This window comes from Oncorhynchus masou, chromosome 17, assembly GCF_036934945.1.
Source record: "Oncorhynchus masou masou isolate Uvic2021 chromosome 17, UVic_Omas_1.1, whole genome shotgun sequence".
NCBI classification, from domain to species: domain Eukaryota; kingdom Metazoa; phylum Chordata; class Actinopteri; order Salmoniformes; family Salmonidae; genus Oncorhynchus; species Oncorhynchus masou.
This window is the reverse complement of record NC_088228.1, coordinates 41,455,502-41,481,576: the sequence shown is the minus strand read 5'-3', so window position 1 is coordinate 41,481,576 and position 26,075 is coordinate 41,455,502. Positions and strand designations below refer to the sequence as shown.

At 46.2% G+C, this 26,075-nt stretch overlaps 2 protein-coding genes across 5 annotated transcripts; both read right to left on the bottom strand.

Annotated features, from left to right (window-relative positions):
- Positions 1-1,995: 1,995 nt before the first annotated feature.
- On the bottom strand, positions 1,996-4,669 carry prss56 (serine protease 56). Its single transcript, XM_064991990.1, has 7 exons — positions 4,660-4,669; positions 4,229-4,483; positions 3,919-4,111; positions 3,641-3,749; positions 3,342-3,498; positions 2,903-3,045; positions 1,996-2,226 (listed from the first exon to the last, which is right to left on the bottom strand). The coding sequence occupies exons 1-7, from the start codon at positions 4,667-4,669 to the stop codon at positions 1,996-1,998; spliced, it is 1,098 nt and encodes a 365-aa protein (XP_064848062.1).
- Positions 4,670-14,754: 10,085 nt separating this feature from the next.
- LOC135558226 (COP9 signalosome complex subunit 7b-like) lies at positions 14,755-18,936 on the bottom strand. Of its 4 annotated transcripts, none has more exons than XM_064991952.1 (7): positions 18,855-18,936; positions 18,523-18,681; positions 18,261-18,336; positions 16,461-16,549; positions 16,081-16,283; positions 15,749-15,854; positions 14,755-15,258 (listed from the first exon to the last, which is right to left on the bottom strand). In XM_064991952.1, exons 2-7 carry the CDS (start codon positions 18,679-18,681, stop codon positions 15,085-15,087), a joined length of 807 nt encoding a protein of 268 aa, XP_064848024.1. In that variant the 5' UTR covers positions 18,855-18,936; the 3' UTR covers positions 14,755-15,084. The 4 variants fall into 4 exon arrangements, with proteins under 4 accessions (XP_064848024.1, XP_064848025.1, XP_064848027.1 ...); XM_064991953.1 differs by having other exon boundaries at positions 18,523-18,712; positions 18,855-18,928; XM_064991955.1 differs by having other exon boundaries at positions 18,523-18,702; positions 18,855-18,926.
- Between the last annotated feature and the right edge of the window lie 7,139 nt (positions 18,937-26,075).

Genomic DNA, 26,075 nt, shown 5'->3' with positions numbered 1-26,075 from the left:
TGGAGTCCACTTGTGAGAAATTCAATTGATTGGATATGATTTGGAAAGGCACACACCTGTCTATATAAGGTCCCACAGTTGACAGTGCATGTCAGTGCAAAAACCAAGCCATGAGTTCGAAGGACTTTTCCGTAGAGATCGAAGGACAGGTATTGAGGCAAAGATCTGGGGAAAGGTACCGTGTACACACAGTACTGTGCAAAGGTTTTAGGCAGGTGTGGGGAAAATGCTGTAAAGTAAGAATGCTTTCAAAAATAGACATGGTAATAGAGTAGATTGATCAATTAACTAAATGCAAAGTGATTGAACAGAAGAAAAATCAAATCCATATTGTGTGACCAACCTTGGCCTTCAAAACAGCATCAATTCCTCTACTTGCACAAAGGCAGGGATTGGTCGGCATATAGTCAGGTGTATGATAAGACAATTATACCAAACAGGTCCTAATGATCATCAATTCAATGTGTAGGTTGAAACACAATCATTACCTGAAACAGCTGTGTAGGAGGAATAAACTGGGTGAGGAACAGCCAAACTCATCTAACAAGGTAAGGTTGCTGAAGACAGTTTACTGTCAAAAGTCATACACCATGGCAAGACTGAGTACAGCAACAAGACACACGGGAGACATACTGCATCGGCAAGGCCTCTCCCAGGCAGACAGGGGTTTCCAGATGTGCTCTCCAAGCTCTTTTGAAGAAGCACAAAGAAACGGGCAACGCTGAGGACCGTAGGCACAGTGGTCGGCCAAGGAAACGTACTGCAGCAGATGAGACAGCTTACTTCTCTTCACAACCGGAAGATGTCCAGCCATCAGCTCAGAATTGGCAGAAAGCAGTGGGACCCTGGTACACCCATCTACTGTCCGGAGAAGTCTGGTCAGAAGTGGCCTTCATGGAAGACTTGCGGCCAAAAAGCCTCCGACGTGGAAACAAAGCCAAGCGACTTTGTTGGCACGAAAACACAGGAACTGGGGTGCAGAGAAATGGCAGCAGGTGCTCTGGACTGATGAGTCCAATATTTGGCTGCAGCAGAAGGCAGTTTGTTCACCGAAGGGCTGGAGAGGGGTACACGAATGAGTGTCTGCAGGCAACAGTGAAGCATGGGGGGAGGTTCCTTGCAAGTTTGGAGCTATATTTCTGCATATGGGTTTTGGTCAGAATTAAGAAATGATCATCAATTCAATGCTGAGAAATACAGGCAGATAGGTATCCATCATGCAATACCATCAGGGAGGCATCTGATTGGCCCCACATGTATTCTGCAGCATGACAACAACCCCAAACATACAGCGAAAGTCATTAAGAACCATCTTCAGTGTGAAGAAGAACAAGGAGTCCTGGAAGTGATGGTATGGCCCCCACAGAGCCCTGATCTCAACATCATCAAGTCTGCCTGGGATTACATAGAGAGAGAAGCACCTGAGGCTGCCTAAATCCACACTACCTGCAGAGTACCTTCAAAAACTGTACCTAGAAGAATTGATGCTGGTTTGAAGGCAAAGGGTGGTCACACCAAATATTGATTTTTTTTTTAGCATTTTTTCCACACCTGCCTAAAACTTTTACACAGTACCGTATTTACACAGATCCCCGGTTGAATAACCCTGCAATATGGTTCATTTTTAATGCACTAAACGTAGGGCAGTTGAGAGTTCATGGTCCTCGTGCTCACTTCACAGCAAAAAATGGCCGTAAATGTTACAAGTCAAACACTTACGACACTTCTTGAAGCGACTGCGACATTTCTCCTCTACGAGGCGGTCGCAGGCAGCGGTCCCCTGGCTGGGGGGACAGGTCTGGGCGTAGAAGCGACACAGAGAGACGAACTCCGACCTCTGCTGCTCTTCCGACAGCTCCGATGTCTTCAGCAGCTCAGGGCACGTCGGCTCCCGACTCCCAAAGGACTCTGGGTAAACCAGGGAGTGAGTGTTAGAATGCTGGTTCGGTACTGTGTCATGATTCACATCAGGGTATGTAATATGTTTTAAATGTTTCACTTCAAAAGCTTTAGAACCAATAATGTAAATGCATGGCAAATAATAGTGGCTTCAAAAAATGAGTTACTCTGTATCTCAGCGAGTATCCAATCGGAGAAGGCGCTGACCCGTGTGTAGACCCCAGGTTTGCCCTTTTCCCCACAGCCGTCTCCCCAGGACGTGATGCCATGCAGCTGGAAGCGACCTGATATACGGTCCTGGTAGATCAGAGGGCCTCCAGAGTCCCCCTACAGGACACAGACAGTATTACAGCTATGAAGTACTCTGCTATGAACTCATATATATGCCATTCAGCAGGCATTTTAATCCAAAGCAATTTAAGGCGTCCGCATGCTTCCCAGACAAAACAGTTAGGAAGAGTTGGTGCATATATTATGACAACATTTTGTGATGTTTTTGTTCGTTTTGTACTTTTCTGGCTGTTTGTGCACACAACATTTTTTTGGGGAAGCAAGCCGGAGACAGTAGCCCAAGTCAGACACCTGATTTTCATGCAATTTTTTTTTTTTTGCACCAAACATCTTAGTTAGATGTAAAATTGCACAACCCAGATCTCCTCGATGAAAATGAATGTCAGATTTCTTAGAAAATACACTTCCTGAAAACAGAATTTAAGGGAGTATGCAAATAATAAATAAATATAATTTAAGGCCCACTCGTTTGGTTCATGCTGACACCTTAACAGTCATACATGTGGTGTATACATGTGGGTGGCCCCGGGAATCGAACCCACTATCCTGCCATTGTAAGCGCTATGCTCTCTACCAACTGAACACCAGAGGACCTCACTCATCACAATATAAATGCACAGGAGCAAAGCTCTGGATTACATTTTGAATACATTTAATCAAATGACCTGGGAATGACATAATCTCAGTCCATTGACATGGCAGTACCACCCACCTGGCAGGAGTCGATGCCTCCAGAGAGGTACCCGGCACACAGCATGGTGTTGGTGACCAGCTCCTTGCCCAGGGAGCTCTTGCAGGTGCTTTGGGGCAGCAGAGGAACCTTAGCCTCCATCACCACGTCAGCTGAAGGCCCATCTGAGGTGATAGACAGGAAGTAGTTTAATGAGTACATATCATACTGTGTGTGATGGCTTCAAACAAACTTACATTTAGTCACTTCCTTATGTCAATGCATTAGCTTTTCTATACAAATGAGGTCTATAACCTGGCCCAAAAATGTTACTTGAGAAACTGACAACTTTGTAACACATGAAATATAGAGTATTGTAGCTCACATTTACTTATCCAGAGTGACTTACAGTTAGTGCATAGCGCCACACGTCTTTGGTGAATGAATCATATATTAATGATGGCTAAAATAATAGAAGTACCTTCGTAGAGGGAGCCCCAGCCAGCCACCAGACAGGGGCTGCCAGTAGGCGGTTCCAGACCTGATGGCAGACACACAGGGGTCACGCGGTCCGACAGGACCACCGGAGAGGTCAGCTCCACCAGCGCTATGTCGTTGTTAAACGTCTTGGGGTTGAACTGCACAGAGAGGGAGGGAGGAGTTGATTGACGTGATTGACTGATATAGCAGTTAATTGATTCATTCATGCATTGCTCTAGCCGGGAACATGTGACCTTCAGCTCTGAAGGCACAGTAAGAAAACACGTATGAGAAACACACCTTGGGATGGGAGATGATGCGGTTGACCTTGAGCACCTGCTCGTCAGGGTCGGTCTTGGTGATATCAAACTCTCCCACCACAGCCGTCCAGTAGCTATCACTGCGGCTGCTACAGTAGAGAAACACAGAGAGAGAGAGCAGAAAAAAGGTCAATTATGCTGAGCTTTGTACTCTGAGGGAAAACATTCAGAGAGACAAAATTAGAAGTGTCACACTCTCTCGGTTTAACAACCAGTACCAAACAACCAGTACAAAAGGACCCACACTTACACACTTACCCAGCGAAGCAGTGAGCGGCGGTCACCACCCAGGTGCTGTCCACCAGCACCCCTCCACACATCAGCCCTCCGTCCAGCTGCAGGTTGACCAGCCAGGGCCAGCTGCCAGGGAGGGCCGGGGAACCCCCCACAATACGGGAGCGGGGCTGAGTCACGTTCTGCACCGCCGACAGCCTCTGGCCACACACTGCTGCTGGGAAAGAGAGGGGGGGGGGGGCACTTATTTTTCATTTTACATTGCAAAACATTTTGGTGTGCCCTAATGAATAACAACCAAATATAGTGCGAATTGTGTGTGTTGCTCACCCACCCTGTGTGCGTGTCTGTGTGGCAGGCTCCAGGTTCTGCATGGTGTTCAGGAGGCTACACTGGAGCACGCGGGCACTGCAGCTCTCACCCATGATCCTCACACAAGCCTCCCTCTCCTTTTCACCCGGCGGGCACCGCCGGCGGTAATACCCACATGCCTGGCTCAGCGCCCAGCTCCGCTCGCCCTCCTCCGGAACTTTCTGAGCCTTGGTAATGACGTCACAGCTGGGCTCAGCCAATATGCCATCCAGAGAGGCTGTGAAGAGGAAGAGGAAGTAGAGATGAGGCCACGATTATAACCACAATGATTAAATGGCACGAACACTTATTCTCATCTTGTGTGATTGGTTATGAACTTCTTTAACTCCATCAAAAATTCTGTTTCCAATTACACAAAATCAGTACAACAAGACATTAAACCACTCTTAAGACCTAGCCTCATGTTGTCACATGGGTGATGGGGAGAGATAAAAGCTATGGGCGTTTCCTTACAGCAGGGTGCGGAGCGCTGTCCGCAGTCCTGAAATAGACAGGGTACACAGTCTCTACAGACTGCCTCGGCCTGACTCCGCTCCGACGTTGCCAGCTCCAGAGCCGACAGAGCACTGGTCAACGCCGCCTCCAGAACCACAGTACCCCGGTCCGATAGAGCTACAGAGAGTGAGCGACAAGAGAAGAGAGATGGAGTGAGAAAGGGATATGTCAACTTGAAGAACAGTATGACCAACAGCAAGTGGCCAGTGCAGAAATGAACAGTAGAAAGTCAGCCATGCGACTCTCAGCACTAGGGCACATAAATGCAAATCTTTAGACTACTCAGAACAGTTGAGACTGCATTGACATGGTCTTATACTGTTAGGGCATTGGTTTGTACTCTCGGGGGAGATATAATTATAAGAAGCACACGACTGACACATTCCTTAAGTGTGGGAAAGTCGCAGTAGTTGACCGCACTCTGTGTTTGTGCTTGTAAGAGCGAGTACGGTGAGTGTTTATGTGTGTGTGTGTGTGTCACTGTGTGGAGCCCCATTTTTCTCATGATGCTCTTGAGCCCTTTGGCAGCGCGATAGGGGAGCGAGCTCACGCACAAACACGCTGGCGAGGGCTGTGCGGACGCACTTCAATTGTGCCGCCACCCCCGCGCCCCTCCTCTGTGTGCTCCACATCACAAGGCAGGCCGCTAGCAAACAACGACAATGCTGATTAGAAGACTTAATTAGATGGCAGAGACGGCCCGAAGCATGGAGGAAGGGGACACGGGCTGGCAGGACAGAAACCCTGCACTCTTGGAACCCTTGGTTCAAACCGCTACAAGCACTGTGCGCCGCCATCTTCATCACTTTGCTGTACTCAGCCTCCAAAGAGATCTGGGGATCTCTACTCTTAGGATTCATGCCGATCAGGGTAGCTGCTGTAACAGCCCTGGGAAAGCTCAGGGAAGTGAGCAAGGTTACCAATCCATTCCTTTTATAAGGAGGTACGGTAAGCGATTGTACTCACCAATGTGAGATTTGTCTGGATATGTGCCTGCATGTGCAAGGTCCATTTGACTGTGATACAACAATAAACCCCTAATTCACTCACCGGTATGTAGATGTCAAGATGACCTCTGCAGTGAGCAGGATTAGAGAAGCCTGCTCCGACAAACTGTTCTAGCAGACACTCCGATCTATCCTATGCTTATTCTGCTATCAAATGCTTACTGGTCCCGGTAATTGTAAAGTGTCTGCTAAATGGCATATGCTATTTATTGTTTTAAAACACCGACACCAAACGACTTACTGCTGTCACTAATGTCTGGAACATGTCACTATGTAGTACAGCAGTTTATCATGCCTTCACAAGGACAGAGAGAATTTCCGATCAAAACACTAAATAGAATAGATCATCCTCGCACTACCAGGAAAATCTTGCTTTATTTCAAGTGACAAGCTCAAGATCAGACAGATAAAGGCCAGCTCCTCTGAACTGTGGAAACAGTAGACTTGGATAGTGCTGCAGACTCCATGTGCAGAGTGTGAATGACAAACCAAGCATCATTAAAGTGAAAAAGTCTCCCACAGCATATATACAGTACATGTACTCTCTACATCAGTGTTTCCCAAAATTTGTCCAGCTGATTGAAATGATCAACGCTTAATGATGAGTTGGTTATTTGAATCAGCTGTGTAGTGCTTGGGCGAAACCCAAACCGTGCACCCAGGGGGGACCCTAGGACTGTGTTTAGGAAATCCCGCTCTAGATCATCCACACTAGGTGACATATTATTCAGTGAATAGCCAAGAAATTGACATGAGAAACTTAACCCTCGCAGTGTGCAAAGGTATGACACAAAGAGACCCGGTTTAAAATGACACACAGACAAGGCCTTCTACCTTTCAGAGCACTCGGAGGCATCCTGTATACCTCTCTCCCGGCTGGCGCTCCAAGGCAGCAGTCCATCGCCATCAGCAGCAGTGACACCAGCAACATGCCGTCAGATCATCAGATCACCACTCAGCGGTGGAGAAGAAAAACAAATCACAACAAAAAAACTCAGAGAAGAAGAAATGGGCTAGTAGTAGTAGCAGCAGTAGTAGTAAAAGTGTCTGTCCAGCAGCACCAGCTATTGTCTTGAGACTTGTCTCTATCGTGGCTGTCTCTCTGCACTCTCCCACACACACTGTGCTGCCGCGGGGCATCTGTCTGCAAGTTTCCTTAGAGGAACAATAGGAAGGAGTAGAGGGGTCTGCGGTATATATAGAGTCCCTCGGGAAACAGCAGAGAGGTGGAGGAGGGGCGAGAGTGAGGGAGGGGGAGGGAGGAGAGATGCTCCCATGGCCAATGCACAAACAGCTGAATTCATTAAAACTGTGACAGCAAATCTGAGTACAACTTGCCAAGGCTGGAAATTACAAAGAGGTTTGGTTCTGTGAAAAGGGGGGACAGGGAGCCAGGAGGGAGGGGGTAGAGTGATGGGGCTTGGAGGCAAGGAGGGGGTGTTTGAATTCATTAACATTGGAGGGAGAGAGTTAGTTGTGGAGCTGTGTGAGAGAGTTAATGTTGTGAAAGGGCTGAGCAAAGCAGGGTATCAGTGACAGAGAGATAGGGAAGACAGGGAGACGGGGACGGAGAGATGAGAGGAAGAAAGAGAGAGAGAGAGAACATGGACAGAGAGATGAGAGAAAGCGGGGAGGGACAGAGCAGAGGACAGAGAGATGGGGGAGGGACAGAGAGAAGAGAGAGAGGAGCGTCTGCCATTCTCCCTGCCCGTCAAAGAGGGCATTGTGCTCGATGTCTCTCAGAGGATGCCCACTTCAAAGCCGTCCCCCGGGAATCACTCGGACACCGCCCCCATTGATCACTTACAGCCCTTTATCCCCCCCATTAAAATATTGTCAGTTCACATCACTTTTGTCTTTCTCAGATGAACTCACCAATCGTTATATAAAGATACATTATAAGGATGGTGGTCATCATATGTTGTGTCTTATAGTAGCAAACCAGTAGGTTTCAATTGAAACCTTTTCAATCTTGGTAACTTTTTGCTGTATGTCTATGCATTGCAGCTCCAGCATGAGTAGCCAAAACAGCATTGATCGTTATGAAGACTCTTCTTTGATGTGTTGTCGGTATGTAATTAAGACCAGATTTAAATCAAACCAAATCTTTGTTTCTAACATAACTACTACCTGTGTCCACACACACACACACACACACACACACACACACACACACACACACACACACACACACACACACACACACACACACACACACACACACACACACACACACACACACACACACACACACACACACACAGGAACAGGAAAAGGTGTATGCAGCTTCATTTTCAATGTGGGTTTGACCTGAACCCCAACTTCAGGGCAACCAGGCTTAATTTGTACTTGACAAAATGTTTGCACCTGTTATTTTCTAGAGGAACTACCGCATATTGTAATAGAAGAACCAGGGGTTTTTCCTGCGCAGGTCACATGGCCAGGAAAGACTCCTAACCCAATCTATAAGGTTTTACAAATAAGTCAAATAGAGGTCAAGAGGAGAACACAGACCTTGATCCTAGACAAAGCGACTTCCAAGTTGGAACTCAGTGTTAAGTTTCAATTTTCCTCTGAAAACCAGAAGTAGTTCAGACACCCATCACCCAGGTTCTTGAGACTTCTGTAGAACCGACAACAAAATGTGACACTAACGGCGACCACAGAAGACCATACCACCAACACAGACACAATGTTCTGTACACCCATACACAGACTGTTAGTGGAGAGAACGTGGTCTATGGTCACTAGCTAGACGTCCACATAAAACGAGGTCTCGATACAAAGCGCCAGTAAGCCAAAAGAGGGACGCAAATTGGAGTCATCTTTAAGCCAAGTGAGCGGCTGAACGTTGAAACGCAGCGCGGCTCCAACAGTAGCAGGACAGCATCAAAGTGTGCCGCTGCAACCCTCCCCACAGGCCAATGCTGACGGTTCACACTGCCAACAACAAACCCTTCCCTTTATCCACATTGTTACGTTACAGCCTTATTCTAATATGGATCAAATGTATTTTCTTCCTCATCGATCTAAACCCCATAATGACAAAGCGAAAACAAAGCAATTGAATTTGGTTAGGATATAACTTCGAGGCAGGATTGTGTCGAGGCACAGATCTGCGGACAAGGACCAAAAATGTCTGCAGCATTGAAGGTTCAAGAACACAGTGGCCTCCATCAATCTTCAAATGGAAGAAGTTTGGAACCACCAAGACTCTTCCTGGGGCTGGCCGCCTGGCCAAACTGAGCAATCAGGGGAGAAGGGCCTTGGTCAGGGAGATGACCAAAAACACAATGGTCACTCTGACAGAACTCCAGAGTTCCTCTGTGAAGATGGGAGAAACTTCCAGAAGGACAGCCATCTCTGCAGTCCTCCACCAATCAGGCCTTCATAGTACAGCGGCCAGATGGAAGCCACTCCTCAGTAAAAAAGGCACAACAGCCCACTTGGAGTTTGCCAAAATGCACCTAAAGGACTCAGACCATGAGAAACAAGATTCTCTGGTCTGATGAAACCAAGATTGAACTCTTTGGCCTGAATGCCAAGCATCACGTCTGGAGGAAACTTGGCACAATCCCTACGTTGTAGCATGGTGGTGGCAGCATCATGCCGTGGGGATGTTTTTCTGCAGCAAGGACTGGGAGACTAGTCAGGATCGAGGGAAAGATGAACGGAGCAAAGTACAGAGATATAATTGATAAAAATCTTCTCCAGAGCGCTCAGGACCTCCGACTGGGGCGATGGACCACGACCCTAAACACACAACCAAGACCACGCAGGAGTGGCTTCGGGACAAGTCTCTGAATGTCCTTGAGTGGCCCAATCAGAGTCCAGACTTGAAACATCTCTGAAGACCTGCCAGAGCGTGAGAGGATCTGCAGAGAAGAATGGGAGAAACTCCACAAATACAGGTGTGCCAAGCTTGTAGCATCATACCCAAGACCCGAGCCTGTAATCGCTGCCAAAGGTGCTTCAACAAAGTACTGAGTAAAGGGTCTGAAAACGTATATAAATGTGATATTATGGTCTTATTTTTTGTCATCATGCAAAAAAATTCTAGAAACCTGTTTTCGCTTTGTCATCATGGGGTATTGTGTGTAGACTGGGGGATAAAACATATATACATTTATATATATTTTTTAATAAGGCTGTAACGTAAACCAAATGTGGAAAATGTCAAGGGGTCTGAATATTTTCCAAAAGAACTGTCTGTGGACAGCTGCTCATTGAACATCTCATTCCAAAATCATGGGCATTAATATGGAGTTGGTTCCCCTTTGTTTCTATAACAGCCTCCACTCGTCTGGGAAGGCTTTCCACTAGATGTTGGAACTTGCTTCCAATTCTGCCACAAGAGCATTAGTGAGGTCGGCACTGATGTTGGGCGATTAGGCCTGGCTTGCAGTCGGCATTCCAATTCATCCCAAAGGTGTTCGATGCGGATGACGTCAGGGCTCTGTGCAGGCCAGTCAAGTTATTCCACACAGATCGAGACAACCATTTCTGTATGGGCCTCGCTTTGTGCACAGGGGCATTATCATGATGAAACAGGAAAGGGCCTTCCCTAAACTGTTGCCACAACATTGGAAGCACAGAATCATCTAATGTCATTGTATGCTGTAGCATTAAGAATTCCCTTCACTGGAACTAAGGGGCATAGCCCGAACCATGAAAAACAGCACCAGACCATTATTCTTTATCCACCAAACTTTACAGTTAGCACTATGTAATCGGGCATGTAGCGTTCTCCTGGCATCCGCCAAACCCAGATCCGTCCGTCGGACTGTCAGATGGCGAAAAGTGATTCATCACTCCAGAGAACGCGTTTCCACTGCTCCAGAGTCCAATGGCGGCAAGCTATACACCACTCCAGTCGATGTATGGCATGGTGATCTTGTGTGCGGCTGCTCGGCCATAGAAACCCATTTCATGAAGCTCCCGACGAACAGTTCTTGTGCTGATGTTGCTTCCAGAGGCAGTTTAGAACTTGGTAGTGAGTGTTGCAACCGAGGACATATGATTTTTAGGCGCTACCAGCTTCAGCGGTCCTGTTCTGTGAGCTTGTGTGGCCTACCACTTCGTGGCTGAGCTGTTTTTGCTCCTAGACTTTTCCACTTGACAATAACAGCTCTTACAGTTGACCGGGGCAGCTCTAGCAGGGCAGACATTTGACAAACTGACTTGTTGGAAAGGTGGCATCCTATGTCGGTGCCACGTTGAGAGTCATTGAGCTTTTCAGTGAGGCCATTCTACTGGCAATGTTTTGCTATGGAGATTGCATGGCTGTGTGCTCGATTTTATACCTGTCAGCAACAGGTGTGTCTGAAATAGACTATATATACACATTTGTGGATTTGGCTGTGTGAAGTGTGTGTGACTGTGTGTATGAGTGGCTGTGCCGCAGTTTGAGTGAGTGGCCGACTTTGGCAACATCAGAGGGCTGTGCTTTGAAGTTGCGGCATAACAGAGAGAACGGGTGTGTGAGAGAGACACACATTGGGGGATGGAAAGAGAGAAAGGAGGAAAAAAGGAGACCGACAGTAAATAAGTGTAAGAGGAGAAAGCGCTAATTTCCGCTCTCAGTACTCAGTACTTTGTGTGTGTGTGCGTGTGGAGGGAATATCGCAATATTATTTTGGATGATATTCTGACTGATCGAAACTCATTCTCTCTCGTCTCCCTCTCTGGAGCAGACGCATAGTGAGCAATATATTTGGAACATCAAACCGCAATATCAAATAGAATCGTGAGAATCGCAATAAATATAATATTGGCACCTAAGTATCGTGACAAATCAAATTGTATTGGTCACATACACGTGTTAAGCAGATGTTATTACGGGTGTAGCAAAATGCTTGTTTCTATCTAACAATTTCCCAACATATACCCAACACACACAAATCTAATATCGTGTCGTGAGGTCCCTGCTAATTAGCAGCCCTGGTATGGTGTGAGTCTGTGTTGTTTCTAAGTTTGTAGTGTTGTGTTGGTGCTGTAGTGTGCATGTGTGTCGTGTCCCAGCCCCCTCCATGCACCCGCGTGGCACAATGGCCCTGAGATCTGTAAGCCAGCTCAGGCAGAGCGGGATGGCATGGGACAAACGGTCGGCACACTTTCATCCTATCCCTCCATCCCCTTTGATGTCCTTTGATTAATCTGGCCTCCGCTCACTCGCTCCTCCCATCCCTCCCCCTCGAGTGGGCATAGTGTACTGAAGCCCCCCCTTTCTTTTTGACAGTCTATCGCTCAGTATTACACCTCTTACCAGTGGCACTGAACACACAGAGCTAGACCAGCAAGGTTGAAGAATGGAGAGGTGAGCAGTCTTAGAAGGGAAAGTGAGAGATACTAAATGGAAAATGAGAGAGGACAGCTAGACAAACAAGTGGTTCAGGCATCTCACCTCTCTCGCCTCATCTTGCTGTGACAGCACACCCGCTGCTCTAGACCTGAAATACATCAGAGAACATTAAATCAGGCCAAAGCTTAAAACACACACAAATCCATAGAAAGCTTAACATGAAAGTGCATTAATGTACTGCTAAATCATGGCATGACTGACATCACATCGCATGGAGAGGTTTTGGAGGCGTACTTACCAGAGCCATCTCCTCAAGCCGGCCAGTTCAGCAGCCTCAAATGGCTACAAGGGTTACATCTCACTGCCACAAGAAGTGCATTGCAGAAGCCTAGACCGGATTTGCTTTTGCCAGTCCATATCTCAATTGAGACAAGAAACCCAGTATTTGGAGAATTGGGTTTAGGGTGTGTGTGTGTGGTGGTTCCTGCCCTAGGGATCAACGGAGGTTACACATGGTGCTGACATAACACACACAAGCCCTACAAAGACACTACAGTGGGCAAGGGTCTAATAACGGTCATAACCTTTCTGCTAAACGCATGCTGGATTTTGGAAAAAAGACCAACAACGTGAATGAGTTAGTAAGTGGAGCAACGTGAATGAGTTAGTAAGTGGAGCAACGTGAATGAGTTAGTAAGTGGAGCAACGTGAATGAGTTAGTAAGTGGAGCAACGTGAATGAGTTAGTAAGTGGAGCAACGTGAATGAGTTAGTAAGTGGAGCAACGTGGATGAGTTAGTAAGTGGAGCAACGTGAATGAGTTAGTAAGTGGAGCAACGTGAATGAGTTAGTAAGTGGAGCAACGTGAATGAGTTAGTAAGTGGAGCAACGTGAATGAGTTAGTAAGTGGAGCAACGTGAATGAGTTAGTAAGTGGAGCAACGTGAATGAGTTAGTAAGTGGAGCAACGTGAATGAGTTAGTAAGTGGAGCAACGTGAATGAGTTAGTAAGTGGAGCAACGTGAATGAGTTAGTAAGTGGAGCAACGTGAATGAGTTAGTAAGTGGAGCAACGTGAATGAGTTAGTAAGTGGAGCAACGTGAATGAGTTAGTAAGTGGAGCAACGTGAATGAGTTAGTAAGTGGAGCAACGTGGATGAGTTAGTAAGTGGAGCAACGTGAATGAGTTAGTAAGTGGAGCAACGTGAATGAGTTAGTAAGTGGAGCAACGTGAATGAGTTAGTAAGTGGAGCAACGTGGATGAGTTAGTAAGTGGAGCAACGTGAATGAGTTAGTAAGTGGAGCAACGTGAATGAGTTAGTAAGTGGAGCAACGTGAATGAGTTAGTAAGTGGAGCAACGTGGATGAGTTAGTAAGTGGAGCAACGTGAATGAGTTAGTAAGTGGAGCAACGTGGATGAGTTAGTAAGTGGAGCAACGTGAATGAGTTAGTAAGTGGAGCAACGTGAATGAGTTAGTAAGTGGAGCAACGTGAATGAGTTAGTAAGTGGAGCAACGTGAATGAGTTAGTAAGTGGAGCAACGTGAATGAGTTAGTAAGTGGAGCAACGTGAATGAGTTAGTAAGTGGAGCAACGTGAATGAGTTAGTAAGTGGAGCAACGTGAATGAGTTAGTAAGTGGAGCAACGTGAATGAGTTAGTAAGTGGAGCAACGTGAATGAGTTAGTAAGTGGAGCAACGTGAATGAGTTAGTAAGTGGAGCAACGTGAATGAGTTAGTAAGTGGAGCAACGTGAATGAGTTAGTAAGTGGAGCAACGTGGATGAGTTAGTAAGTGGAGCAACGTGAATGAGTTAGTAAGTGGAGCAACGTGAATGAGTTAGTAAGTGGAGCAACGTGGATGAGTTAGTAAGTGGAGCAACGTGGATGAGTTAGTAAGTGGAGCAACGTGAATGAGTTAGTAAGTGGAGCAACGTGAATGAGTTAGTAAGTGGAGCAACGTGGATGAGTTAGTAAGTGGAGCAACGTGAATGAGTTAGTAAGTGGAGCAACGTGAATGAGTTAGTAAGTGGAGCAACGTGAATGAGTTAGTAAGTGGCGTGAGAAAGGAAAGGTTTTGTAAAGGCTGTCAACAAGGACATTTGAGATCTCTTTATAAGAATTACTTTGAGACCCCAGGGTGAGGACAAAGTGTGTGTATGTGGAAAGGGCGTTGGGTACTGAAACTGCTCGCTGCGGGGGGGGGGGGGGGCTGCATGAGTTGGTTACATAAAGGAAGCGCACAACGCTCTGCACACAATCACGCCACAATGAGAACCATTAACAACAATCCTGTTGAATAACACCCAGGTATTGTGTGTGGTTATGAAACCCTTTTCTCCCATTGTCTCAGGCAGAAAACAATTGAAAACTAGGTCAGCGGGGTACGCAGGGCTGGGCAGGGGAGAGAAGCGGTTCCCAACAAGGCAGCAGACAGACCTGAAAAGATGCACTTCAGCCCCCAGACAATAACTCTAAAGCATCTCGTCTGTGTAGGGCTGGAGCGGGTCTTTCATTCTTCAACATAATCGGAAAATGTTTCCATTTGAATAATGGCAGATTGAGATGGGGGACAGGATACCACTGATAAGACTAGTAATATTTCCTAAACTACATAGCAGTATGCTGATGAAACTTGTGTGCTTATTCAAGTGATGTTCCATTTGTGATAATGAAGTTCAGTTCAAAATCTGAAAACATAGCTTTTTTAATATTGGCTATTAACAAATAAAATGACAAAAATCGGCACATTCAACAGGAATTCAACATTCTCTCTTTATCCCAATTTTTTTTAAAGACAAATTAGAAACAACCTTTTTATAAACAGGGGAAAGGATAGTGCCTTAAACAAAAGATTCCTAGTCCAGGCCACAAACCCATGGAATAAATCTCAAACGCGCCTTTCAGTTGTTTAAAGGCAGTGCAGACTGAGGGAAGGAGACAAGGCGTGGAAGCACCTTCAGACCATTGAGCAGCCTATGTCTTAATAAAACAGTACATGCCCGTCTCAGGCTACAGTGGTCAGTGTCTCTGGTTGTTGAGGCTCTTGGCCTTGGAGATGATCTGTAGGGGGGTCTGCCTGCGCTCGGCCCCGGAGCCTGCCATGGCCCCTTCCCCCTCCTGCTCCCCCAGAGGGTCCATGTCCTGAGTGGACGTAGACGTGGTTGCTGACATCATCCTGCGGATGTTACCCACCTGCCCGAGACAGGAGACAGAGACCATATTAGAGACACATATTCTCCTCAGATTATACAGACCCACAAAGAATTCGAAAAACAAATCCAATTTTGATGAACTCCCATATCTATTGGGTGAAACACCCACAATCACAGCAGCAAGATGTGGGACCTGTTGCCACAAGGGCAACCACTGTAAATACAACCAATATTTATTTTCCCTTTTGTACTTTAACCATTTTCACAACACTGTATACAGACATAATAGGACATATATATATATATTTATTTTTTTTACTCACAAATGTTATGTCTATCTATTTCACTTGCTTTGCAATGTAAGCATGTTTCCCATGCCAATAAAGCCCTTTAAACTGAAAGAGAGGAGGAAGGACAGAAAAGTAACAGGGAGACAACAACAAAAAGCATGCACCACAGAGCACACTTGAAAATGGAGCACTTATTCTTTCTTACCATCCACCTCAACCCTCTCTGAATGTTTCCCTCACCTCGGTCTCGATGTGCTGCAGAGCTTTGAGGTGGCTCTCTCTGCAGTGGCTCACCCTGCCCACCTCCTGCTCTATGGACGCAGAGATGCTCTCACAGTCACTACACCTGTGGACACACATAAAGATCAGCAGAATCTATATGTGGACAGAGAAACAGGCATAAAACAAACAGTAGAAAAGCAGGACTAATAATACAATATAATGATTCATCAGATACAGACAATGACATTCTAACATGGCTTTTGTTGGGGAAAAAACTACTCATAACCAACCGGGTCTATAATCTCAAACATGAATATGCAGAACTCTTCTATATGTGGACCCCCCCTCACCACTGTGTCAGTATGCTGGCGATGCGGCCCATGCCCTGGGAGCGGATGTCCCGGCCGATGCAGGCGTCCACCTCCAGTTGCTGCCTGCACTGGTCCAGCTTCCCCCGGATCACGTCAGCATACACAGCCTCTATCACCAAGTCCTCTAGCTCACGCACACTGCCCACCTCCAGGTCCTTCAGCAGCACTGAGTACGGGATCACCTGCACTCACCATGATAATGAACAGAAGTGTGTGAGAGTGATGCTGGACCAACAGCATGAATGAGAAGAAGGCCTACTGCTCTCTGTTTCTTTGATCAAACTGACTGCACAAATACAATACACAAACAGTATTTAGGGTTGCTTCGGGTCTGCTGTAGTAGACAGTCCTGTACGGACCTGCATGTTTGCAGCCAGGTTGACAATGGTCAGATGCCTTAGTTTGTTCTTCTGGGTCTCAGTCAAGGGGGGTAGAGTATCCTTGAATGCTGAAAAGACAAATAGGACCAAAAATAATTGTATTTTCCTACTAGCATAGATTTAGCTGATAAATAATTATTGAGGGATGATGTACTTGCTACGACTGTGAATTGTAAGACCCCATTAGGTATCATTTAAAAAAAAGCAAATATAAAACATTTAAAAAAATATTGAATTTGGCCTATACTACTATAGCCCATAGAAACACATTGAATACCACATTCATAATTGGTTTATTAATACATTTTCAAGTTCATAACTGTGCTCTCTCCTCAAACAATAGCATGGTATTCTTCTACTGTAACAGCTACTGTAAATTGGACGGCGCAGTTAGATTTAAAATGTACGTTTTCTGCCCATATCAGATATGTCTCCGTCCTGGGATTTTGTTTTTGATCCTTACAACCTAGCCTATGTTAGCTCAACCGTCCCGCGTTGGGGGGGGCACACCGATCCTGTAGAGGTTCTGATTGATTTTGTAAATCAAATCAGTAAATCGCTAAACAATTCTGAATGTACATGCAATTTGACACGTATTAGATACCGCAAGCTCCAAGATACGATCTAATTGATGCAACATGGACATTATCCCACCCCTGGTTAGCCACTATTGGCTCACAAAGCCAAACCTAACACACTATCTGCCGATTAAATTCCAGCAATATTGCCCGTCTGTCTGTGTGGTGCATGCGTTTTTCTATCACTCCGTGTTGTAGCCAGTTGATGCAATAACCATCTTGTGGGTTGACAGAAATACTTCCCCCAAAATCTTCTCAATTAAATGGTAAGGCAACAAAATGTTTTCTACCAGACCTGAACTATTATTATGTTTAAACATGTACTCAGAACATCCAATTACATTTTTTCTCTATGAACAATTGTAATTGAGACTGAAAATATTTTTTTTTACTGAGAAAACAATCTGGAAAAATATAATCCCGAAAATATTGTGCTCTACTTTCTATTGTACACTAAGGACATGGGGAAGAGAAGATTGAAAATATTGTGCACTACTTTCTATTGTACACTAAGGACCTGGGGAAGAGAAGATTGAAAATATTGTGCACTACTTTCTATTGTACACTAAGGGCCTGGGGAAGAGAAGATTGAAAATATTGTGCACTACTTTCTATTGTACACTAAGGGCCTGGGGAAGAGAAGATTGAAAATATTGTGCACTACTTTCTATTGTACACTAAGGGCCTGGGGAAGAGTCGCAGGGCAGAGAAGATTGTGTCTATTGGAAAGCTAGAAAAAAAATGAGTAGCTCAAAAATGAGCAGCTTAAAAATGTAGTTCTCTTGCTAGAAAAGGTTGGAGACCCCTGGTGTAGATAATAACTGTACCATCTAAACCGCTGTGAAATATTTTTCATAATCAAAAATATTTCATTTTCAGCTGTTTTAAGCTGGCACACAAAACAGAAATTAAATAGATACAAAACCCAAACTTAAGAACAGGAAGCATAGAAATAGCACACATTATACAGATCTACCTCTTATTTGACATGATTTCAATGAGAATGACAGATCTATAGACTGTTCAAAACATTTCTACATTTCACCCAAAAAGTTACATATTGCAGCTTTAAGGATTTTTATGATGAATGCACTAATTGTTATTCGCTCTGGAGAAGTGTCTGCTAAATTGACTAAAATGTACAAAGGTAAATAAACCAACCCGTGGATACTGCAGAAAAAAGCATGAAAGGATCAACTACCTTTATAATCATGGTATGTGCCATAGGCAAACATGTTGAGCAGTTGACTGTAGCCTTCATCGGGACCTTTTGACATCTACAAAGAGAGAGCAGTGAGTTGGGGAAAAATTGACAACATTGTACGCAATCACATACCTTGAAACCAGTGACATCTAGTGTTGTGGGGTTAGCCACTACATTTGAGTGGAAAAATGAATGCCCTCCCCATTCATACACAAGTCACTCCACTTGAGAAGGAAAATAAGCTGGTTCGCTAGGTTACCTGTTGAATGCAGGGCAGTTCAAGGAACTCTCCGAAGACATATACCCCCGGAGCTTCCAGTAATTGTTTTATGAGGGTAATTAAAGCGGGTCCTTTCGTATTTTTGGCCAGCAACATGAACTGCTCCAGCTGGTTGCTGTGTTTCGGCTCTCCAGCCATCTGAGGAAAAACGGAGAGGAGCTAGCCAGAGCTAGCTAGCTAACGTTAGCGATGTCATTTTAGCTGACTAGAAAACTGGCTTATATATTAAACCACAGCAAGGCAATAAAGTTGACTAGCAAGTTTATTTTGCTCCCAGGCAGTTACCGAAGTTTGCTACTGTAAGTACTCACATTGGTTTTGTTTATCTTGTCATAAATATTGTTTCGAGCTGCTTGACTAAATGCCAACTTGTTTTCAGGAGAAAGATGTGGGGGCGTGTCTAGGCAAATGACACACGCTTTTACAGGAGACATTAAAGGGATATTTCATCAACATTACAAAATTATGTGTTGGTTTCCTTACTCTGTCAGCAGTCTATGGTCATCGGGAAGTGTGCAATTTACTCCTCAGCCTGAAGTGGCGCCACTTGCACCGTTGGCCGACCATCTGGGTCATTCCTACAATGTGGGGCCTTTTGGACATCATACATTTTTAGAGGAAAATTATATATATATTTTTTTATTCTATCAGAATAATGACATGACTGACATTCAGAAGAAAATATTGGTCAAGTTCAGGCACTTAAATCAGGGCCGGTCCTAGCCTTTTGGGGGCCCTAAGCACCTCGCAGGCAAAACATTTTAGTGGTCCCCTCTTGATGGTAGAGAGTTTTTAAGTACATTTCCTGCAATTCTACACATTTTGCCATGGAGCTTAGAGAAAATGTTGTAGTTTTAAAGCCGTTGTCTGCAAATCTACACACTTTGCCTTGGGGGGAGAGAAAATGTGGCAATTTTCTAACACGTTTCATGCAATTCTACTCATATTGCCATGGGGCAGTTCAAAAGTTTGGGGTGACTTGAAAATGTCCTTGTTTTTGAAAGAAAATAACATTTTTTTTTGTCCATTAAAATAACATGATATTGATCCGAAATACAGTGTAGACATTGTTAATGTTGTAAATGACTATTGTAGCTGGAAATGGCAAATTATTTATGGAATATCTACATACACATACAGATGCCCATTATCAGCAACCATCCCTCCTGTGTACCAATGGCACGTTGTGTTAGCTAATCCAAGTTTATCATTTTAAAAGGCGAATTAATCACTAGAAAACCCTTTTGCAATTATGTTAGCGCAGCTGAAAACAGTTGTGCTGATTTAAAGAAGCAATCTAACTGTCCTTCTTTAGACTAGTTGAGTATCTGTAGCATCAGCATTTGTGGGTTCGATTACAGGCTCAAAATGGCTTGAAACAAAGAACTTTCTTCTGAAACTTGTCAGTCTATTCATGTTCTGAGGAATGAAGGCTATTCCATGCGAGAAATTGTAAGAAAGTGAAGATCTGGTACAATTCTGTGTACTACTCCCTTCACATAACAGCGCAAACTGTCTCGAACCAGAATAGAAAGAGGAGTGGGAGGTCCCGGTGCACAACTGAGCAAGAGGACAAGTACATTAGAGTGTCTAGTTTGAGAAACAGACCCCAATTCGTCAACTGGTGGATTGTTTGGTCGTTAGGCTGTTGGTCGACCAAGATTGTTTTAGTCAAGCAGGTACAAATATATATACAGTACCAGTCAAACGTTTGGACACACCTACACATTCAAGGGTTTTTCTTTATTTTTACTATTTTCTATATTGTAGAATAATAGTGAAAATATCAACACTATGAAATAACAAATATGGAATCATATATTTTATATTCTTCAAAGTAGCCACCCTTGGCCTTGATGACAGATTTGGCCTTCTCTCACACAGCTTCAGCTGGAATGCTTTTCTAACCGTCTTGAAGGAGTTCCCACATATGGTGAACACTTGTTGGCTGCTTTTCCTTCACTCTGCGGTCCATCTCTCTCATCCCAAACCATCTCAATTGGGTTGAGGTCAGGTGATTGTGGAGGCCAGGTGATCTGATGCACACTCCATCACTCTCCTTGGACAAATGATTCCATGTGTTATTTCATAGTTTTGATGTCTTCACTATTATTCTACAATGTAGAAAATTGTTGTTGTTTTTTATTTAAAAAAATCCTTGAATGAGTAGGCGTGTCCAAACGTTTGACTGGTACTGTGTATATTTGAGCCCATCTCAGTGAACTAATTAATCCATTGCGGAGGCCTAGACTAAAAGACCATTTATGCTTGATCCGAAAATGTGGTCGGAGTCTCCATATGATGGGGGTGAAGCTATTGCGGAGCCTCCAGAGGCCAAATCGAGCTCTACTATATCGCCATGCGCCTCCCAAATGTTGTAACAATGCGGTGGGCTCTTCATTGGCATGATTGGTTGACGGTAGGTGGGGCGGTACATCCTGTATAAACGCAAACACTTCCTTGACAACAGCGCTGCACTGCTCCGTGAAGCGCAAAAGAGTATGAATAACCTGACTTCTCGTATCACCGTAAACGCTGCATGACGAATGCAGAAGTCGGATAGACCATTTCCCAGATGCTTAATGCACTTCTTTCTCCAGAATGTGCTCTCTCCCACCAATTTGTGCACATTCATTGTTTCATAACTTCATAGTGTATATTGTTAGTGTATATCAATTTCCCATTGCATACATCACCAGTAGTAGACTACATTTACCGTTAATTCCTATACTTTCTATATTCTAACGTTTAGTTGTTGTAATTATTTTAATGCATTCAATATTCTCATTCCTGTCTTCCCGTTCTCATTGTCTGAGTGGACACATTGTTGCCAGAGTGCACAACCTATGCTACACTTGTGAGAAACAAGTTTTAATTTATTTCATTGCATTTACGAGTTTTGTCAATTATGTCATTGTCTTTTGTGTGGAGCTCTCCTGTCAATGTTGAGAAGGGAGGAGCACGCATAGAAGTAAGCCTATATAATAAGCAACCTGAAAAATCTTTCCATCACTCAAGAGGAACAGGAACTCAAGCAGTAGAACATTTGAAGGACCGGCACTCAGCTCCAGTGAGCTACTAAGTCAAACACTGCTTCTTATCCCTTGCACAAATAGGCTACAGCTGTGTCTGTCTGGCCCTCACTGGCGTGGAAACTCAGTGTGTCCAGAACATTTTATACAATGTTGCAAGTTCGCTAGTGCAAGCTCGGTGCTGGACCCAATTTAAGAGTTGATACAATGTTTCTGGTTATCTAGATCTCTGGCGCCATCCGGAGGCAATTGTCTTATTTCATCACACCATAAGCTTTAAGAATCAGACAAGCTCAATGCATATAGTTAATTTTACTAAAACACATAGGGTGTGTCTATATATGGAAAAATACACGTTTAACATTTCCAGATTGATCGAAAGAACAGAAGATTTTCGGACACCAAGATAGTTTTTAGTCGGGGACAGCCCTAAATTCTACACAGTTTGCCATGACTTATGCCATGTTAATTCTTTAGAGTCTAAGACATTGGGGGACACAATAACACATTCATACATGGGAAAAAGGACAGTGGAAAAAATATCTTAAGGAACAAAGTTTTAAAGGTCATTTTAGGCATTTTGTTTTTAGTGGATGTAGGCGTTTTTGCCATGTACCCCGGTTATATTCATCAAATATAAGCCATTAAGACCCCTTGACTTTTTCCGCATTTTGGTACGTTAGAGCCTATTCTAAAATGGATTAAATATTTTTTCCCCCTCATTAATCTGCACACAATACCCATAATGACAAAGCAAAAACTGATTTAAAAAAAAAACATTTTGCAAATGTATATGTATATCAAAAGAATAAACTGAAATATCACATTTACATAAGTGTTCAGGGCCTTTTCTCTTTACTTAATGGCTCATATTTGACCTTTGAGATCCACATCTTTGTGGGTTTTATGGTAAAGGGACACCTAACTTCACATGTAAAGCCCTTTTGAACCCACATTTTACACTAAATATGAGGTAAAGGGACACCTAACTTTATATATAAAGCCCTTTTGAATCCACATTTTACACTAAATATGAGGTAAATGGACACCTAACATTACATGTAAAGCCCTTTTGAACCCACATTTTACACTAAATATGAGGTAAATGGACACCTAACATTACATGTAAAGCCCTTTTGAACCCACATTTTACACTAAATATGAGGTAAATGGACACCTAACTTTACATGTAAAGCCCTTTTGAACCCACATTTTACACTAAATATGAGGTGATATTTCCTTGGAACAGAAAAGGCACCCAATTTTTTATTTTCCACATATTTTACAAGGTAAGTTGACTGAGAACACATTCTTATTTACAGCTGTGGAATAGTTACAGGGGAGAGGAGGGTGGTTGAATGAGCCAATTGAATGAGCCAGGTCATGTTATTGTAGGAATGAGTTGGAGTTGTCACCCGTGGTGGAGAGATCTTGGAGCGGGCAAGCCTTTCCCGGGAGGAAGAGCATCTCCGTTTTGTTTGAGGTTGTGCTTGATTTATGTCGCCACCTGAGTGTCAGAAGGGAGGAAGGACAACAGTAGAAGAGTGTCATCCACATAGCAATAATAGGAGAGACCATGTGAGGATATGACAGAGCCGACAGAGTCAAGTGCAGACACAGATCCTCTCCACGCCACCTGGTAGGAGTGATATGCCAGGTAGGATGCAATTCAGGAGTGTGCAGAGCCTGAGACTCCCAGCCCTGAGAGGTGGAGAGGAGGCAGAGCCTGAGACACCCAGCCCCGAGAGGTGGAGAGGAGGATCTGATAGAGCCTGAGACACCCAGCCCTGAGAGGGTGGAGAGGAGGCAGAGCCTGAGACACCCAGCCCTGAGAGGTGGAGAGGAGGCAGAGCCTGAGACACCCAGCCCCGAGAGGTGGAGAGGAAGCAGAGCCTGAGACACCCAGCCCTGAGAGGTGGAGAGGAAGCAGAGCCTGAGACACCCAGCCCTGAGAGGTGGAGAGGAGGCAGAGCCTGAGACACCCAGCCCTGAGAGGTGGAGAGGAGGCAGAGCCTGAGACACCCAGCCCTGAGAGGTGGAGAGGAGGGTCTGATAGAGCCTGAGACGCCCAGCCCTGGGAGGTGCAGAGGAGGGTCTGATAGAGCCTGAGACACCCAGCCCCGAGAGGTGGAGAGGAGGGTCTGATAGAGCCTGAGACACCCAGCCCTGAGAGGGTGGAGAGGAGGCAGAGCCTGAGACACCCAGCCCTGAGAGGTGGAGAGGAGGCAGAGCCTGAGACACCCAGCCCTGAGAGGTGGAGAGGAGGGTCTGATAGAGCCTGAGACACCCAGCCCTGAGAGGGTGGAGAGGAGGCAGAGCCTGAGACACCCAGCCCTGAGAGGTGGAGAGGAGGCAGAGCCTGAGACACCCAGCCCTGAGAGGTGGAGAGGAGGATCTGATAGAGCCTGAGACACCCAGCCCTGAGAGGGTGGAGAGGAGGCAGAGCCTGAGACACCCAGCCCCGAGAGGGTGGAGAGGAGGCAGAGCCTGAGACACCCAGCCCTGAGAGGTGGAGAGAAGGCAGAGCCTGAGACGCCCAGCCCTGAGAGGGTGGAGAGGAGGCAGAGCCTGAGACACCCAGCCCTGAGAGGGTGGAGAGGAGGCAGAGCCTGAGACACCCAGCCCTGAGAGGGTGGAGAGGAGGCAGAGCCTGAGACGCCCAGCCCTGAGAGGTGGAGAGGAGGCAGAGCCTGAGACACCCAGCCCTGAGAGGGTGGAGAGGAGGCAGAGCCTGAGACACCCAGCCCTGAGAGGTGGAGAGGAGGCGGAGCCTGAGACACCCAGCCCTGAGAGGGTGGAGAGGAGGCAGAGCCTGAGACAGCCAGCCCTGAGAGGTGGAGAGGAGGCGGAGCCTGAGACACCCAGCCCTGAGAGGGTGGAGAGGAGGCAGAGCCTGAGACACCCAGCCCTGAGAGGTGGAGAGGAGGCAGAGCCTGAGACACCCAGCCCTGAGAGGTGGAGAGGAGGGTCTGATAGAGCCTGAGACACCCAGCCCTGAGAGGTGGAGAGGAGGCAGAGCCTGAGACACCCAGCCCTGAGAGGTGGAGAGGAGGATCTGATAGAGCCTGAGACACCCAGCCCTGAGAGGTGGAGAGGAGGCAGAGCCTGAGACACCCAGCCCTGAGAGGGTGGAGAGGAGGCAGAGCCTGAGACACCCAGCCCTGAGAGGTGGAGAGGAGGCAGAGCCTGAGACACCCAGCCCTGAGAGGTGGAGAGGAGGATCTGATAGAGCCTGAGACACCCAGCCCTGAGAGGTGGAGAGGAGGCAGAGCCTGAGACACCCAGCCCTGAGAGGTGGAGAGGAGGCAGAGCCTGAGACACCCAGCCCTGAGAGGTGGAGAGGAGGCAGAGCCTGAGACACCCAGCCCTGAGAGGTGGAGAGGAGGCAGAGCCTGAGACACCCAGCCCTGAGAGGGTGGAGAGGAGGCAGAGCCTGAGACACCCAGCCCTGAGAGGTGGAGAGGAGGGTCTGATAGAGCCTGAGGTGCAGAGGAGGGTCTGATAGAGCCTGAGACACCCAGCCCCGAGAGGTGGAGAGGAGGGTCTGATAGAGCCTGAGACACCCAGCCCCGAGAGGGTGGAGAGGAGGCAGAGCCTGAGACACCCAGCCCTGAGAGGGTGGAGAGGAGGCAGAGCCTGAGACGCCCAGCCCTGAGAGGTGGAGAGGAGGCAGAGCCTGAGACGCCCAGCCCTGAGAGGTGGAGAGAAGGCAGAGCTTGAGACGCCCAGCCCTGAGAGGTGGAGAGGAGGGTCTGATAGAGCCCCGAGACACCCAGCCCCGAGAGGGTGGAGAGGAGGCAGAGCCTGAGACACCCAGCCCTGAGAGGTGGAGAGAAGGCAGAGCCTGAGACGCCCAGCCCTGAGAGGTGGAGAGGAGGGTCTGATGGTTCACGGTGTCGAAGGCAGCAGATAGATCTAGGAGGATGAGAACAGAGGAGAGAGATTCAGCTTTGGAAGAGCGGGGAGCCTCCGTGACACAGAGAAGAGCAGTATAAGTTGAGTGAGCTGCCTTGAAGCCCTACTGGCTAGGGTCAAGAAGATTGTTCTGAGAGAGATAACGAGAGAGTTGGTTCCGAGACGGTATGCTCAAGTGTTTTAGAAAGCAGAGAAAGAAGGGTTACCGAAGGGGAAGGTCAGACCAGACAGGAGGAATAGGGAAAGTGAGAGTCAAATGATGCAGAAAGGTAGAAGAGTAGGGTCGAAGAGGCAGAGTCAGTAGGCAGAAGGGAGAAGGATTTAGCAGAAGAAAGAGAGGATGTGACAGAAGAGAGGAGAGTAGCAGGAGAGAGCGAAGTTTGCGGTGGCGCATTACAATCTGGCTTGGGGCTGAGTGGGTAGGGTTGGAGGGGAGATGGATAGAAAGGGAAACCAAGTAGTGACCAGAGACACGGAGAGGGGGTTGCAGTGAGATTAATAAGCCAACAGCCTCTAGTGAAAATGAGGTCATTCCTTTTCTCCAGGTGGGGGAAGGCAATGACGATTGCGTCGTCCATGGATGTG

Coding starts and splice junctions, on each gene's coding strand:
- LOC135558226 (XM_064991952.1), bottom strand. CDS start 18,681: ATGGCTGGAGAGCCGAAACACAGCAACCAGCTGGAGCAGTTCATGTTG. Junction 16,284..16,460: donor ACCTGGCTGCAAACATGCAG/GTCCGTACAGGA, acceptor TGGTGAGTGCAG/GTGATCCCGTACTCAGTGCT. Junction 15,855..16,080: donor GCCAGCATACTGACACAGTG/GTGAGGGGGGGT, acceptor GTGTGTCCACAG/GTGTAGTGACTGTGAGAGCA.
- prss56 (XM_064991990.1), bottom strand. Junction 3,750..3,918: donor GCCGCTCACTGCTTCGCTGG/GTAAGTGTGTAA, acceptor TCTCTACTGTAG/CAGCCGCAGTGATAGCTACT. Junction 3,046..3,341: donor CTGGGGCTCCCTCTACGAAG/GTACTTCTATTA, acceptor CTATCACCTCAG/ATGGGCCTTCAGCTGACGTG.